This window comes from Petaurus breviceps, unplaced genomic scaffold (genome assembly GCF_028583685.1).
Source record: "Petaurus breviceps papuanus isolate PSGF00001 unplaced genomic scaffold, PetGlider_PUasm1.0 90842, whole genome shotgun sequence".
Lineage (NCBI taxonomy): Eukaryota > Metazoa > Chordata > Mammalia > Diprotodontia > Petauridae > Petaurus > Petaurus breviceps.
This window is the reverse complement of record NW_027187358.1, coordinates 9,821,433-9,838,142: the sequence shown is the minus strand read 5'-3', so window position 1 is coordinate 9,838,142 and position 16,710 is coordinate 9,821,433. Positions and strand designations below refer to the sequence as shown.

General features: G+C 39.3%; 2 protein-coding genes across 5 annotated transcripts in view; one reads left to right on the top strand and one right to left on the bottom strand.

Annotated features, from left to right (window-relative positions):
* CRIPT (CXXC repeat containing interactor of PDZ3 domain) overlaps positions 1-4,129 on the bottom strand; it is a 15,945-nt gene extending 11,816 nt beyond the window's left edge. Inside the window, exon 1 of one of the 2 annotated variants that reach the window (XM_069071632.1) lies at positions 3,978-4,129. In XM_069071632.1, coding sequence (XP_068927733.1) covers positions 3,978-3,993 — 16 coding nt within the window. In that variant the 5' untranslated portion in view covers positions 3,994-4,129. The remainder of the gene's footprint in view (positions 1-3,977) is intronic. The other variant, XM_069071631.1, reaches the window with a different exon arrangement.
* A 106-nt stretch (positions 4,130-4,235) lies between these two features.
* PIGF (phosphatidylinositol glycan anchor biosynthesis class F) overlaps positions 4,236-16,710 on the top strand; it is a 49,770-nt gene continuing 37,295 nt past the window's right edge. For 2 of the 3 annotated variants that reach the window (XM_069071630.1, XM_069071629.1), the window contains exons 1-4: positions 4,236-4,395; positions 6,860-7,111; positions 10,492-10,583; positions 12,348-12,464. In XM_069071630.1, coding sequence (XP_068927731.1) covers positions 6,884-7,111; positions 10,492-10,583; positions 12,348-12,464 — 437 coding nt within the window. In that variant the 5' untranslated portion in view covers positions 4,236-4,395; positions 6,860-6,883. Of the gene's footprint in view, positions 4,506-6,859; positions 7,112-10,491; positions 10,584-12,347; positions 12,465-16,710 lie in introns of all 3 variants that reach the window. The other variant, XM_069071628.1, reaches the window with a different exon arrangement.

Here is a 16,710-nt window from a genome sequence, read left to right as displayed (position 1 = left end):
GACGGTGCATACAGAGGGTACCATAATGTAGCGTGTAGGGCAGGGGATCACCTTCACTACAGTAGCAATCTCAATAGGGCTTATTTTTTGGGGAGGGCTTATTTTAGAGGAATCTTACACAGTAAGGGGAGGGCTTATTTTTGGGATAGGTCTTATTATCGGGGAAACTCGGTAGAAACAGGACCTCTTCTTGGCTCTGGTTCTGACCACCTCCAATCCATGTAAAAGGGGACTCTGAACAAACTTTGGAGCTACAGAACCCACAAAATGACACACAGAAGGTAACCTCCCGATGAGGACAGCCTGGCAGGCCGGCAGGAATCGGCCAGCGCAGCGCTCTGGGAGCTTTCTTGTTGTTTTCCCCTTTTGTTCTGATTTTTTCACTACAAACCTAATGTGGAAATATGTTTAACGTGATTGTACACTGTATATCAGATTGCTTGCTGTCTGGAACTCAAAATCTTACCAAAAATGAATGCTGAAAACTATCTTTATGTGGAACTGGAAAAAATAAAACAGTATTAAGTGGGGGAAGGAGGGGAATGGAGTCATTTTTCTTAGGCATAGATCTGAAAAAAAAATTCAGTTCCTTACTCATTTTATATGACCTATTCTACCACCCCACCTTAGTCATAACCTTGTTCTTGCCATCATCCACAAATGTAATGTCCTCTTGAAATTTCCTTATCTGATCACCATCTATTGTTATTCTGCCTCTCTGTCTTGCAATTCCAAATCCTGTTCTTCATCCAAATTGTGACCTCCAATTCCTCAACCCCTCAGTTTTTTCTCAGGCCATCAATCCTGCACTAGCTACATTGTTCCTTCTTCCCACTGTGACCCCTTGGTGAACCAGTTCAACTCTACATACTGTCCACTTTGACTGAGTCCCTGGCCCTTATCAAATATTGCTAATCATGGTCTATTAGCTTTAGCCTTGGATCACTCCCATTATCTGCTGCCTTAGTTTCTTCCCAGGTGCTGATGAACAAAGCAAATTTAGACTCCGTGGAAGGAAAAAAAAATCCCAAGAATAGAAGATAGTCAAAAGTATAATGGGCTGTCTTGGGCTCTGCCCTGGACCCTCTTCTCTTATTCCTCCATATTATTTCACTTGGTGATCTCACCCGATCTCCTGGATTCAATTATCATTACTTCTATGTTGATGATTCTCAGACCTACTTTTCCAGCACTAACTTCTCTCCTGACCTCCACGTTAGAATCTCCAACTGCTTATTAGATATCTCAAAGTGGATATCTTGCAGATATCTTAAACTAAACATGTTCACAACCGAATTCACCTTTCCTCCAAATCTTCCCCTTCTAATTTTCCTATTACTATTAAGTAATAATTAATTACTATTAATTCCTATTACTATTTGTAGTGGCAATCACACTGACATACCCAGGATGGGTGCTAGCACAGGTTTTTAGATCTGCTTTTAGTTTTTTTTTTCAATTACATTCATTAATTCAGGGGAAAAATCAGCACCCTGAACTTCAGAAAAAATACAAACAGAAAATACAGAGAAATAAAGACCGACAGGGTTTCTAACTGTCTGAGAAATTAGCACAGATCAACAGATAGATCCAACTGTCTGACCAAGGCAATAGATACATAGTACACAGTTACTGGAGAGAGAAGCACTAACATCTGGGTTTTTTCAAAACCAGGAGGCTTCTTAAAGGCTACCCAGAGTCTCATCTGGTCAAATCACAAGAACACTCTTTCCAATGAATGAGCCCCAAAGCAAAATGCTAACCTCAGAGTATATATACCCTTCTTCAGGGTCAGAGGGCATCATAACCCTAGTGACCAGCTACCTAATTACAAAGTAACAAAAGGTATGGGCATTCCTAAAAAACAAGCCTCCCCTAATCAAGCTTCCCTTAATGGGCTCCATGTGAGGCCTATTAATTAACATTACAATATTAAACCACTATCTTCTCAGTCTACCAGGCTCACAACCTAGATGTTATCTTGAGCTCCTCACTTTCACCTTCCCCCCAATACCCAATCTGTTGCCAAGTACTATTGATTTTATCTTTTTAACATTACTCATATATACCGTCTTCTTTTCTCCAACACTGTCACCAACCTGATGCAGGTCCTCCACACCTCACACCTAGAGTACTGCAATAGCCCTCTGGTTAGTATTTGCCACAAGTTTCTCCACACTCTGATCAATCCTCCACTCAGCTGAAAAATGATCTGCCTAAAAGGCAGGTCTGACCATTTCACCTACCATTCAATAAACTCCAGTAGCTTCTATGACCTCCGGGATGTAATATAAAATACTCTGGCATTCAAAGCTCTTCACAACCGGCCCCCTCCTACCTTTTTCAGTCTAATTTCTGACTTATTTACCCTCTACTCTGTGATCCAGGGACACTGGCCTCCCTGTACTTCCTCCTACAAGACATCCCATCTCCAGGCTGTCTCCCAAGCCCTCCCTCCTCATTTCTGCCTCGTGGCTTCCTTCCAAGTCCTTGCTAAAATACCACCTAAAATTTCAGCCTTCCCTGATCCCCTGAGGCTGAGGAATGCTTGAACGACCTTGCCTGTTGATTATCTCCAGTTTCTCTGGTATCTATCTTGTTCCTATTGGCTGTTTCTGAGAGAAAGGACAGTCTTTTGCCTTTCTTTGTATCCCTAAGGTTTTAGCAGATCACCTGACCAAAAAGGGTTGTTTTTTTTTTAAGCAATCGGGGTTAAGTGACTTGCTCAAGGTTACACGGCCAGGTGTTTCTGGGTGGGTGCTGAGTGTCTGAGCCCGGGATTCGATCCCAGGTCTTCTCAACACTGGAGCCGGTGCTCTTACTCGCTGTGCTACCTGGCCGCCCCAAAGCAGAGCAATGTTCCAAAAAGGGGTTTTACAAATACTTACAGATGGACTGATTAGCTGCCTACAATGGGTATATTGTAGAGAATAAAAAATGAAAAAAAAAAAGTCCCCTTCTTAAAGAGTTTATAATTTCATCAGAGAAACTATTATATGTATATAAGAAACGTTAATCAGAAAGTGATTAAATATCAAACGAGTGTTAGAATCATTACTGTTCTTTTGTATATCGAAGAAGTGGAAAGATCACAGTGGGCCTACACAGAGGTGGAATTAAACTAGACCTTGAAAGATAGGCAGGATTTGACATAGAGAATTGGGTGGGTGAAACTTAGTGATGACAAAGGCATTTTGGGTGGGGGGCCCAGGACCTTTTAGATCTGGACTAGAGGAAGAGACTGCAAGGTATGATGGAAATGGCACTCACTGAACATGAATTTGGATAAAAGCTATAGGATCCAGTCAACCTGGTGCAGTGGGGAAGGAAAAAAAAGACACCCCACTGGATTTCAAGTCAGAGAACCTTCCTTTAAATCCCTGTTCTGTCACTTACTACATCGAGGGTCTTGGACAAATTACTTTCACTATCTGGGCCTCAGTTTTCTCACCTGAAGAATTAGGAGAATGTGACTTAATCTACGATACTGATTATATATATGTAGATATATATATCTACATATACATACATTCATGATTCATGCATAACATGATCCGACTGCTGTGGGCACCGGGGAGCTACAGAGGGCTTGTGAGCTGGCGACTGACTAAAGATTAATGGAGCAGCGGTGTGGATTTAGAGGCAAAATAGAGACCAGACGCCTGTTCAGACGAGACCTATCAAATCAGGCTCTGCCCTCAAACGGAGGAAGATAGGGGGAAATGAAGGGGAATGGGTAAAGAGAGGTAGCGAGAAGGAAGAAACAACAGGAGAGGCCTTGTTGCTATCGGAAAGGAGCGGTAGAGCACTAGGAGAAAGGAGAGGGAGGGCAGGATCCAGTTCACCCGAGGCTGAGAAGCACAGGGAGCCTCAGGAGTTTGGGCCAGAAATGGGACAAGGGTCGCGCATTCATCTTTGTCCCCTCTTTCTCCTCTTCCCCATCCCCATAACTAGGAGCGACAGGTCCCTTCACTCACATTTTTCGCAAACCATCCTGTTAGAAAGACCAAGTCGGTTTAACTTCCTACCCAAAGGCGCAGAGTTCTTCGAAATGTAAACAACCGTCCGGAAACCTCCTTCCGGGTCATAAGGGATTTACTTCCGCCTCCTTATTTCACCCCACACCTAAAGCGCCGCAGGAGAGGCGGTGGTGAAAGGAGGGCGGGGCTTGTCCCCTCTTTCCGGCCTTTCTCCCTTTCCGATTGGCTGCTTGAGCTTCCCATCTATTGAGGAGGAAGAGATCGCGCGCGTGCGCACGTGTGTGTGCACGTGTGTACGCCTGCGCGTGATGCTCGAGTGCCAGTCGCACCTGAGAGCAGAGGGGGCGGGAGCTCGGGCTCGGGGGCTGGTTTTAACCTTACCTGCCACCTACTTCTCCTCCTGCCCGAGGCTCAGGTAAGATAGAACAGAGAAGCCTAGGGGTCACCACGCCCCTCTCCACTAGTGCGGTGCTCCAGCCGGGTCCTGCTCCCTCGCCTCACTCCGCTCCTGCTCCAGCAAGAAGGGTGAGCTCCTCCTCGGAGCCCCTGGGTCTGCGGTAGAATGGCCCTGCTTCCTCTTTTCCGCCCTTTTCCACCCCAGTGTGCCGTGTCTTTGGGCCCTCCTCACCTCCGCACTGCTTCCGATGTGTTCCTGCCCCCTTTATCTGATGACTCCTGCTGGGATGCTGAAGGCACCCCGGGCCAGGGCAGTGATGCATCTCCGGACCTCCGACCGGAGCCAGAACTCACCTTAGAGGTCACCTGTCCAGCCCTCCTTTATTAGAGGAGAAAGCGGAGGGCCCTGGACAAGTAAAGTGACGTGCCTGCTTACCCGCCCCCCAAGTGGGTACATCGTGTTCGGGAGAAGGTTCTCTTTCCAAGTAGAATGAGATTTATGAAAAGCTTTCCTAGTTTCTCCTAGCTCTTGTGGGATCATAGCTTTAGACCTGGGCAGGGTTGTGAGATTATCTCCAGAGCAAGCCCTCGGCTTTGCAGATGAGGAAGGCAAGGACCAAAGATATGAAGAGTTTTAAGTCTAAGGTCACGCAGCAAATAAATGTTAGAGCTGGGAGGCGAAAGAACCCTTTGCCTATATGCAGTCCTCTTTTTGTTACACTTAGCTCTGTCCACTTTGATCTCCTCCCATACCTAGGTTTCTTCTGGTGTTAATGGCCTTAATGTTAATACATTAGAGACAGCTAGAGTCTGAAAGACCTGGATTCAAATTTGGTCTCAACATTTTTTAGCCGTGTGACCCGAGGCATGTCACTTAACCTGTACCTGTTTTTTCATCTCTAAAATGGAGATAACAGTATTTACGTCCTAGTATTGTTGTGAGGATAAAGTTTGCAAAGCTATATAAATGCTAGTTATTATTTTTAAAAATAATAATAGAGGTTCTTTAGCCTCAAACTAAGTATGATTGGCATCTAGGGACCACCTCCCAGCTCTGTGCTTGGGCTGACCCTCATACCTGGAATTCTCTGCCTCTTTGTATTCTCTAGCTTCCTTCAAGGTTCAGCTTCTGCAAGAAGCTTTTTCCTCTTAATACTACTGCCTTCCCTTTGAGATTATCTTCAGTTTATCCTATATAGATATTTTTTGTGCATAGTTATGTGTATGTTGTCTCTCCCATTAAATTGTGAGATACTTGAAGGCAGGGATTAGTGCTTAGCAAAGTGCCTGGCATATAGGTACTTCATTAATGCTTGTTGACTTGTGGGAAGTTGGTGTTCCTTGGTTCAGAATAATATGATTAAACATACCAGGTGACACCAGGCCAGTGCTTTGTGATGAAGGTCCACATGCTGTCACTTAGCATTTGACAGAAAGTGTAAATAAGATACTGTAGTTATTGGAGTGTTAGCAAAGGTAAGAAACAGTAAAAATTTTTGGCAAAAATTGCATTTTTAAGGGGTTCCACAGTGCATAGCTTTGATTCTAGCAGTGGTCAGTGCTACAAGTGAATAAATTTCTTAATCCTTTGCAAGTAAGCACCTCTTGTTTGTGGCATATGACCAAAATGAAAATGCATGTGCCCAGTGCCTTGCATATAGTAAGCACTTAATATTTATTGACTGTTAATTACCACAGGACCTTTTTTTATTTTTAACAAGACAGTTATCAATTCTAGGCTTTTAGTATGATAAAATTGCCCCTCAATTGAGCATTTATTAAGCACTTAGGTGTGAGACCCTGTCCTTAACATTAAGAATACCAAAAAAAAAAAAAAAACAGCTTCTGCTCTCGAGGAGCTTACATTCTAATGAGGGAGACAACATGTAAATAACGAGGTATGTACAAGATACAGAATAGTCCCTAAGGTAACCTTAGAGGCCAAAGCCCTAATAGCTGGTGGGACTCGGAAAGGTTTTCAGCTGAAGGTAGCCTTGAATCTAGAAGGGGGAGCATTCCAGTAATAGGGAACAACCAATGCAAAGGCATAATAGCAGGTACTGGCAAAAAGGGGTGTCAGACTCAGAAAGGAAAAGGATCCCTGCCAGCTACCATAGAAAACCACAAATTCACATTTTCTATATTGTATTTCATTTTCTTAAACATTTCCCTATATTTTAATCTGATTTGGGCAGCACTCCTGAGTTTGTCACCTCTGGCGTCAAGAATAGCAAGTGGTTTGGGCTATAGAGGTGGTGGAAGGGCAGGATAGGTAAAAAGAGTAGATGTGGGCAGAAGATATAATGCTGTTAGAGTTGGTAACTGGTTTGAATCAAATTTACTGATTATACTTGTGTTCAAAAATGTATTTATTGTTAAGTCAATTTAAGCTCAAGTTCCTTGTTGTAGAATTTGAAACGTTTAGGACAATTATAGTATATTGATATGTGCTTGTCTTTCATAAAATTCAATTTGTTTTTCAGTGGATACAACATCCAGGAAGCACCATGAAAGATTCTGATATCAAGAGACTGTTTTATGCTCACCTTTTCTGTGTATTTTCTATTATTCTAACTACCTTCATTCCATCTTTATTCTTGGAGGACTTCTCAGTTTTGGAAACACATGTGACATGGTTGTGCATTTGTTCTATATGTGTAACTATTGTCAATGTGGTATTATATTTACTTGTCAAACCAAATCCATCTTCTAAGAGAAGCTCAATTTCACACAAGGTAAGACTTACTGTACAAGAACTGATTTTGGAAGTGTCTCTTGAGGAAAGAATGGAGTTTGAGATACAGAATCAATACAGAGCTCTTTAGATTCTGTCAACAGTGAATTAACAGCTATTCTTAATCGAATTTACTTTTCAATTTGTGGGATTTGACTTGCCAGAGTGGACTCACAAATGTTGTGTAAGGGGTTAATAATTCACGGAGTCTGGTGCTCCTTCCAGCATACCATCCATTTTTGACTTCATAAAGAATTGCCATTGGAGTGAGGAATGCCTTGCTTCTGAGATACACTTGCTTAGTGACTGTGGGCAAGTCACTTAATTCATCCATTCTCTAAACAACTTTAAAACTATAAATTATAGTTACCAGTAACAAGGGAGTTTTTACACCCAGATGAAATCACAGACTCAGATTAAAAGAAAAAAATCTTCCAAAGAGGAGCTATCTGATTCACTGGAGGATTGTCTTTTTTTTTTTTATTTTGTAGGGAGGTATGCAATATGAATTAATTGACATTTGTAAGCATAACCTTTATTTTAAGTTGCTGCTGAGGATGATTAAAAAGTAACTGGTTTGCAGATATTAAATCTGTCTTACAGGAACACTGGTTAAATCACTATAGTATAGGAAATCGAATATTGCTGTAATAAAATGATATGTCTTCAAATGCAATTTTTAGTACTTTGTCAGCTTAAAAGACATTTTAAATTATCTTATTTTAAAATTTAGTGTTTAAAAATTTTTAAGCTCTATTTGGGCAGATCTCATCTACCAGGTGTAAGGTTAAGGGGATAAAAGATCTTCCCTGCCCATTAATAGGCCTCATATGGAGCCCTGCTGCAGAACCAATTAGGCTCTGGGCCCCAGGGATCCCCGCATCTTTCCAATTAAGTGCTGATTTCCAAGCTTCTCAGCACTAAGTCTTTGGAAACAGTATGTGTATTGTATTGCTTGGAGGGAGAGGTGTGGGTGGAGAGAGACAGGGGCAGACAGGCAGAGGGAGGGAAGAACTTACCTAGGGGAGCTTGCTTGTGGGGAGGCTTGACAGAGAGAATGCTATCGTTGTTGGCGTTCCCTGGATTGGTGATGAATATCTTACTAAATCTTGCTTTTTGATATCCTAATATCAGTGTTCCAAATAAATACTTTGGTTTTGTCTTGGACGAGGAGGATTTATTATATTTTGTGAACAAACCTTGGGAATATATCTGCATATTCATAGCAGCTGCTGTGGGTATCACATTGGCGTTACACCAGGTTGTAGGCATGTTGGCCACTATATAGGTGGGCCAATTTCTGCATATGAAGTTTAACAGATAAATTCTGTTGTTCTCTTGATTATTTACTTACCAAATTGCTGTTAGGTACAAGTTTCCCCAAGTGTTTTATTATTTTCTTCTAATTTAAAAATAATTACACATATCTAGTTCCATAATTGTTGGGAGGGAGGGTGGTCAGTGGTGCATTTGAAGGTCACTTTTAGGTTGGTTTGTTTTTTTCTTATTTTCCATTTATAAGACTTTGGACAAGTCACTTAATATCTTGGACCTCAGTTTCTTTGATTAAAAAATTTGAGGCTTGGGGGGCAGCTAGGTGGCGCAGTGAATAGAGCACCAGCCCTGGAGTTGGGAGGACCTGAGTTCAAATTCGGCCTCAGACACTAGCTGTGTGACCTTAGGCAAGTCACTTGACCCCAGTTGCCCTCCAAAAAAAGCAAAAAAAAAATACGAGGCTTGGACTAGATCATAGGATCATAGGTTTAGAATTGGAAGGGCCCTTAAAAGTAATCTAATAGCATTTTCACAATTACTTTTTTTAATAGACCCTTTTCCATAGCTGTTACAAGTGTTTGGAGTCCTTTTCAGAATGATCACAAATTCCAGAATCATAGAGATATAAATTAATTTTCTTGTCTTCTGATGTTTCTTCTACCTTCTAATGCACAAACCTGAAATCTGTTTCTGATCTATCATCTTAGAATTGGGAATTAGAAGGGGATTTAGAGATAACAGTCTAACACCGTGTTTTACAAATGAGGAAATTGAGGCTTGGAGAGGTGGAATAACTTGCCTGTGGTCACCGAAGAAGTAAATAGCCGAGGCAGGATTGGAATGTAGGTCTTCTGACCCTATCATAACTGGTGCCTTTTCCATGACATCATGCTGCTTCCTCATCAAGATTTTATAAAGTGGGAGATAGTATGGCATGGTGGATAGAGTGCTAGACTTGAGCATAATATAATATAATTATGAGCATAAGTTTTGAAGCTTGCCTCATATGTTTATTAACCCTGTGGCAATAGTCAAATTATTGAACCTTTCTGAGTCTTGGTTCCTCTTCTGCCCCAAAACAAAGTGGTTACTGTAAAACCTGTCTCTCAGGCTTGTTGTAGATCAAATGAAATATGTGTAAAGTGCTTTGCAAGCTTTAAACATAATGTAAATGTCAGTTATTCTTTTTTTGAGATTTTTTAAATTAAATTATTTTTAGTTTTCAACATTCATTTCCATAAGTTTTAAATTTTCTCCCCTTCCTTCCCAAAAACAGCATGCAATCTGATACAGGCTCTACACATACATTCCTGTTAAACACATTTTAACATTAAACTAATTATTATGCTTATGTCTCCTTTTCCTATTTAAATATAAGCTGCATAACTCTCACTACGTATTTGTTAATTAAAATAAATTGTGACCTTTAATATTGCATTCACATAAACAGTTTTCTGGTGCTGCATTTACCCTGCAACCTAGGACTCTAGGGTTGGGAAACAGAATTGACACACTTTTTTTACACACTTTTTACAAGTTTTACACACTTCTGTAATGTTTTATTGTGTACCGAACAGTGATTTGACTGTAAGTATAATCTGCAGAAAGTCAAGGTATTTCACAGCTTTTTTTCCCCCCCTGAATTTATTTTTAAGGGAAAGGGAGGAAATAAGCATCTACTACATGACAGGCACTATGCTAACTCTTTACAAATATTATTTCATTTGATCCTCACAATAATAATCATAGCTAGCATTTATATAGCACTTACTGTGTGCCTGCTATTGTACCTTACAATTATCATCTCATATTTTTTTTATCTTCACAGCAACCCTGGGAGGTTGCTGTTATTATCATACCCATTTTACAGTTGAGGAAACTGAGGCAGACAGGTGATGTGACTTGCCGAAGATCACATAGCTAATACTTATCTGAGGCTAGATTTGAAATCAGGACTTTGTGATTCCAGGCCCATCACTCTATCCATTGTACAACTTTGCTGCCAGAAGTACTAAGGATATTAAGTATCAATAAAATGATGAATTTGGTACCCTTGTTGTAATAACACCACCTTCAAAGTATTCTTTTTTTGTGTTTTGTTTTTAGATATCCAGACTTCTGAAATCTTGTATCTACTTTTTTATATCTTGCTTACTCTATCATGCAATTATTGTTCTATATGGAGCACCACTAATAGAGTAAGTCTGAATTTACCATCTTATGTCACATAAATTTTTTGTGAATACTCTTTGGTAACTCATTTATAATCTGAGGTCCGCATTACAGAATGCTTATGGTTAAAGAAGATCCACAATGATAGTAGGTATGTGGCATTTGTAACTTAATAATGTAGAGACCACTATTAATAAATCAAAGGTCAATAGAATAGCTATATTCATTTGGTGCTTCTGAGTTCATTTACATGTGAGAATTTTTTAAATCTTGCCTTGTTGAAGTACTTAGAGAAACTACAAAAATATTAAATGCCAAAGAATGATTTATACTTAGTGCATTGAATTTAAATAAAATAATGTACTAAAGATCCTGTAAACCATTTGTTATTTTAAGCATGGACCTCTTAGCACCACTTAATGAATTTCGGTTGGCTTAATGAACATTTTTTTCTTAATAAAAAAGTAGCTTCATTGCCTTAATGAACACTTTTTTTCTTAGTAAAAAAAGTAGCATAGTCATGAACCCTTTTTAGAATAATTCCAATTTCTGAATTAGCAGAATATAAATTAGTGAGTTGTTTTGTATTTAAGTTTAATTTTTGGTGATTTTGTGGTTAAATACATGCTAAACTTGGTTGATACTTTGGTTATTTAATAAATGAATGAAACTTATTAAGACGTTTGCTGTGTGCAAAGCACTGTGCTAAGTAAGCATTGTGGAAATAAATAAAAGAAAGACAGACTGCCAGCCAACTGCCCCTCACAGCAAGCCAGGCTAGCTGAAGCTATAAGGTACCCTGAGGTTGAGACAAGAGGCAGCATGTACCAGACAAGACAAACCACTACCACTACCATGCCCTCACACCCTGACAGAGATAATATAGGACCCTGAGCCTAAGAAACTTAGGAATAGGGGTGTCTCACAAACCACCAGACCTTCTTCTAGTCCCCACTCCCACCCCTAACAGCTATCACTGAAGAAAAATCATTGAGAGGGGACCCAGTTTCCTCTTCACCACCACCAGTGACACTAGCTGACCAGCTGCCACTAACAGGCAGGTAGGAACAGGAGCTTGGGGTGGCAATGCTCCCTGAACCACCAGTCCTGCCTCCTGTTCAGCCCTCATAGTCATCATCTATTTAGTTATTAAAATGATTAATAATTATACTTTTGTTATAAATGGAGGTCAAAGTATACCAAAGATTGTTTTATAGTGGTCACATATCTACAAAATTTACTCTTAGCACTATCTCTCCAAAGTATATTTTTGCAACCTGCTCGTAATCTGATTAGAGCAGTACATCATTCCTATACACATACATTAGACAGTGTATGTACTAATCTCCTAAACTGCTTTGGTAAATTGAATGAATGAAAGGGAAAGCATTTGTGACGTGCTCACTATATGCTAGGCACCCTGGTACAAATACAAAAAAAATTCCTATTCTCAAGAAGCTCACACTCTAAATGGGGGAGACAGCACATGTAGCAGGTCCAGCTGGAGGACAGAAAGGTCCCTAGGTCCTAGGGTTTTAGTGCCAGGGTGAATGTCGAGGCCATTAACATGTTTTATGTTTAGGGTCTAGTTTGAACGGCAACATCTAGGGTTCTGGAGGGCTCAATAGAAAGGCTCGGGCCAGGGGCCAGAGGTGTTTCTTCAATTGCTGAAAAAAAAATGTTATTTTGTAAAGGTAGCCTATTTTAATTATTGCATTATTACTGTTCTTACATAAAGGACTTAAAACTTCTTGAAATGATTTGTGATAGTTGTTTGATTTTTTTTATAGGTTGATGCTGGAAACATTTTTATTTGCTGTTATTTTATCAACCTTTACCACATTACCTTGTTTGTGTTTATTAGGACCAAATATTAAAGCATGGCTACGAGTTTTCACTAAAAATGGGTAAGTTGTGATTATTTATTTATTTCCATTAATTTTTATTTATATACACATAGCACTACTTGTATTTGAAGGTATAGCATATGTATTAACTAGATATAGTTCCTTTAGCACAACATTTTATAATCTCAGAGTGGAATGCATGAAATAAAATGTTTTGTGTGGAATAATGTAACTTCTTTAGTGAAATATAGAAAATAACACTGGGATTTGGGTTTAAATCTTGACTCTATTGCTTACTTCTCATGTGATAGAGGGACACTCCCAGGGAAGTTGTGATCACCCAGTCTTTAAAATGTGGAGGATAGACCAGGGTATCCCCAAGATGTCTTCTAATTCTGAATCATAGCCTCTCACAACAGGGGATTGGAGTGTAAGATTTGTAAACTTCATATGTGGAAATGTATTCTTTAATCCCTGGTGAGGTTAGGGCTAAACTATACCACGGTTTGACATTGTTCAGTTTCTTCTAAAGAAGTCTGATGTTGAAGTGTTCTTATAAGAAAAGAAAAGGGATATGAACATTATTCTGTCTACGAGTGTTTCGCATCAGTCAGCAAGCTTATTGAACACTTATGATGTGCTCAGCTTGAGGGGATGCAGGGAATAATTAAATATCCTTACCCATCAGGGGCTTAGAATGCGTTTGGAAAGTGAAGATAATACGTGAAAAGATACTAACTCATAACCCCAAGGATCCTAGTGAAATTTTAAGCTATTAAAATGTCACTGAGTTTAAAGGCTTAATTGCTTAAAACTGCACTAAAACTTTTGGGACACCCTGCATAATTAAAGGATAAATTGTGCGATACAAGTTATAATTAGACTAAGATCACAATAGATCATGAAAAACTTGAAGGAAGTTGACCTGGAGCTAGATCTTAATGTGGTGCAGAGGAAAGAGCATTGTGCTGGAGTCAGGTGACCTGGGTCACATTCTGCACTTCATCTCCTGGGCCTTAGTTTCCTTGTCTATTGTGAAGATTGTGCTGGAAGCCCTCAGAGGTCTGTTTCAGCTCTCAGTCTGTGACCCAGAGTAAGGCAGTATTTGGTTTAAAAAGGGAGAAAAGGAAAGATAATTAGATGGAAGGCACATGAATAGAAATAACCCTGGTATGTTCAAATCCGGCTTCAGACACTTAACAAAAAAACTAGCCATGTGATCTTGGACAAGTCACTTAACCCCAAGTGCCCTCCAAAAAGCAAAAAAAAAAAAAAAAGAAAGGAAGTATTACTATTTTCAACCTGTCATTTATAAGCATAGTAATAACTTAGTAGATTACATATATTTTACTGCCTACTGTATGATTATCTTGAAATGCTCGTTTTCCTTTTAAACTTGAGAGGTTAACTTCTTACTTCTTCTGATATTTTAAAATTTGATGAGCTTCTTTCCATACCAGCTAATATTTTATTCACTCTTAGGAATTATAATGCAAGTATATGTATCTAAAAATTGCATTCATATGAATATGTGATCTCACTGACTTATGTGCTATCCAGTGATCCAGATTATGGCTCCTCCATGCCTGCTTTTACTGGGCAGCATTGATATGTGTTTTTCTAAAAGCTTGTTGTATGTGTTGAATGCCCTTAGCATGTGGGGGACTCTCCCTGGGGGAGGGAGGGTACCAGTAGAGTCTGCTTTTCAAGGACCAGCCTAGCTAATCATAAAAAGGCATAACACTGGTTGACTGGCTAATCAGTGATAACATTTTTGGAGTCATGATACCTCATAAAGCAAAAAATATTATACCTCTGTTTTCTAGGGTGTATGCTACTTCTTGATAGGTATAAATTAGGACTGTACTTAGAAACTCTTAACTCTTTAGGTCATGGAAGCTTTAACTTACTGAAAATTACACTAACAGAATATAAAAGTTAATTTGTTTTCTAGAAATGTCTTAACTTTTAACCATTTAGCAGTTTCTTGGGGTGGGAAACTGCTTCAAGGCTACATGTGACCCTCTAGGTCCTCAAGTGCAGACCTTTAACTGAATCCAAACTTCACAGAACAAATCCCCTTGATAAAACTATTTGTTTTGTAAAACTTGGACTCAGTCAAAAGGCCGCACCTAAACTGTCAGCACTGAAATATGATGATGAGAGCTATAGCTTCATATAAGACTGCATAGTATGTCAAGTTTCCATGAACTACCCTAAATTTCATACTTGTGTTGCTGGTTACAGTTCATCCCTGTTTTTGTTATGTGGGGCATAGACTACCATTGAGGACGAAGAAATTGTTTCCATTACAAATTATTTTATTTTGAACTCTGAAGATGAGGAGTGTAGCTATCACTTTCTATTACTGTATCTGCTTTTTGTCAGTTTGGTTCCACAAATTAAGAAACTTGTGTATTTCAGTAGCTGATAACTATTATTAATACAGTCTTTTAAGGTTTGCAAAGTAGTTTGCTTATATTTTTCTATTAGAATATTGGAAACAATCACAGAATTTCCAAAATAGAGTAAATAGTCCATGCAGTTTGCTGTAGTCATTGGGAAGCCAACTTGCTGTGTGGAAAAGTGCATAAGCTAGAGTACCCAAAAACGAAGTAAAATTTTGGGGGTCTTAATGTTGATATATGAAGTGTAATATATAGATCAGTTCATATGACAAGACTGACCTTAGAGACAGACCTTGGTTCATATCCTTTCCTTGACAAATACTGTGTGAAGACAGGCAAGTCATAGCCTCATATGATCAAAGATATAGAATTGGAAGGGACCTGGCAGGTCATCTAGCCCCCTTATTTTACAGATGAGGAAATTGAGACACAGAGAAATTAAATGACTTGCTTAAGGTCACACAGCTAGTAAGCAGCAAAGCAAGGATTCAAATTGTGGATCAAGGCTTTGAGTTACAAGTTACATCTGTGAATGGAGTTTTCACCCTAATCATTCCCCATGCTGATGAAATAATGGATCTGAATTAAAAAAAAAAATTCCACAAAATTATTATATGTGTTATTTGAATATGTGCTAAGGCTAAAGTAGGCCTGTTAGATTGATTTAATATCCCTCCTTTAATTATTTTTACTTTTATTTAAACAAATTGAATATTAATTCTTGTAACTATTGTCTTCTGTCTTCTCAAAATAAGAGTTTAGGGTAGAAATTAAATTTCTAAATATTATAAACATGAAGATTGAAATTCTTAACCATTTCCTAAAAAACTTAAAATTCCAACACTGTTAATCTGTTCCATTAATTGATCATTTTAGATAGTACTTTGTGGTATGCAAAATATTTTAAATGTTTCTTTCCTCAATGTGTAATACAGCTTTCTACTATTGGAATATATTTAGATGGTAAACTTGTTGTGAGTAGAGATTTTCATTCTTTGTGTTTCAGTGCCTAATGCAAAATAAATGTTAATAAATGCTTGTTAATTAATACAGTTATATATTAATAGTATGTATTAATTAAAAGCATGTATTAATACATATAATCTCACTGTGTTAAGAGTGGAGTACAGCTCAGTACAGGAAGCCAATAGGAAGCCTTGGCAGGGAGGGGAGGGGGACAAAATTGGCAGCAGCAGCAGCTTCTGGAGCTCTTAGCTTACAGATGGTAAGGGGATTGAATGACTGATTAGGAAGGTATTATAGAGGACCCTTTGCTGGCCCTGGGAGCAGGATGCTATCACATTGCTCATAATGGTTTTGGGTTGTAGTCCCAGGGTGAGGAGGAGCACCAGTAGAAGCAGGCACCTTGGTCACACTTTCCTGGCAGGAAAGAGTGCTTGTGGTCACTCAGGCCAGAGAAGCTGTGACCATGCCTCTCCTTAGATCATACTACCCTGGAAGAACTGAAAAACTTAAATATAATCCAGAACTGGCTCTGAAAACAGCTACAGTAAAAACCTGAAGCTGGGGACAGTACCGCCTTCACCCACTTTAGCAGAGCCCAACTTTCATATCAAGTTAAATGTCAAGAAAGAAACTGGGAAAATGAACAAATGACAACAAAGAACCTGATCATAGAAAGTTACTATGGTAACAGGGAAGATCAAAACACAAATTCAAAAGAAAACAGTGTCAAAACAGCTATATCCAAAGTCTCAAGGAAGAATGTCAGTTGGTCTTGGGCCCTGGAAGAGCTTAAAAAGGATCTTAAAAATCCATTAAGATGGGACGGCTAGGTGGCACAGTGAGTAAAAGTGCCAGCCCCAGATTCAGGAGGACCCAAATTCGGTTCCGGCCTCAGACACTTAACACCCACACAAAAAAACTAGCATGTAACT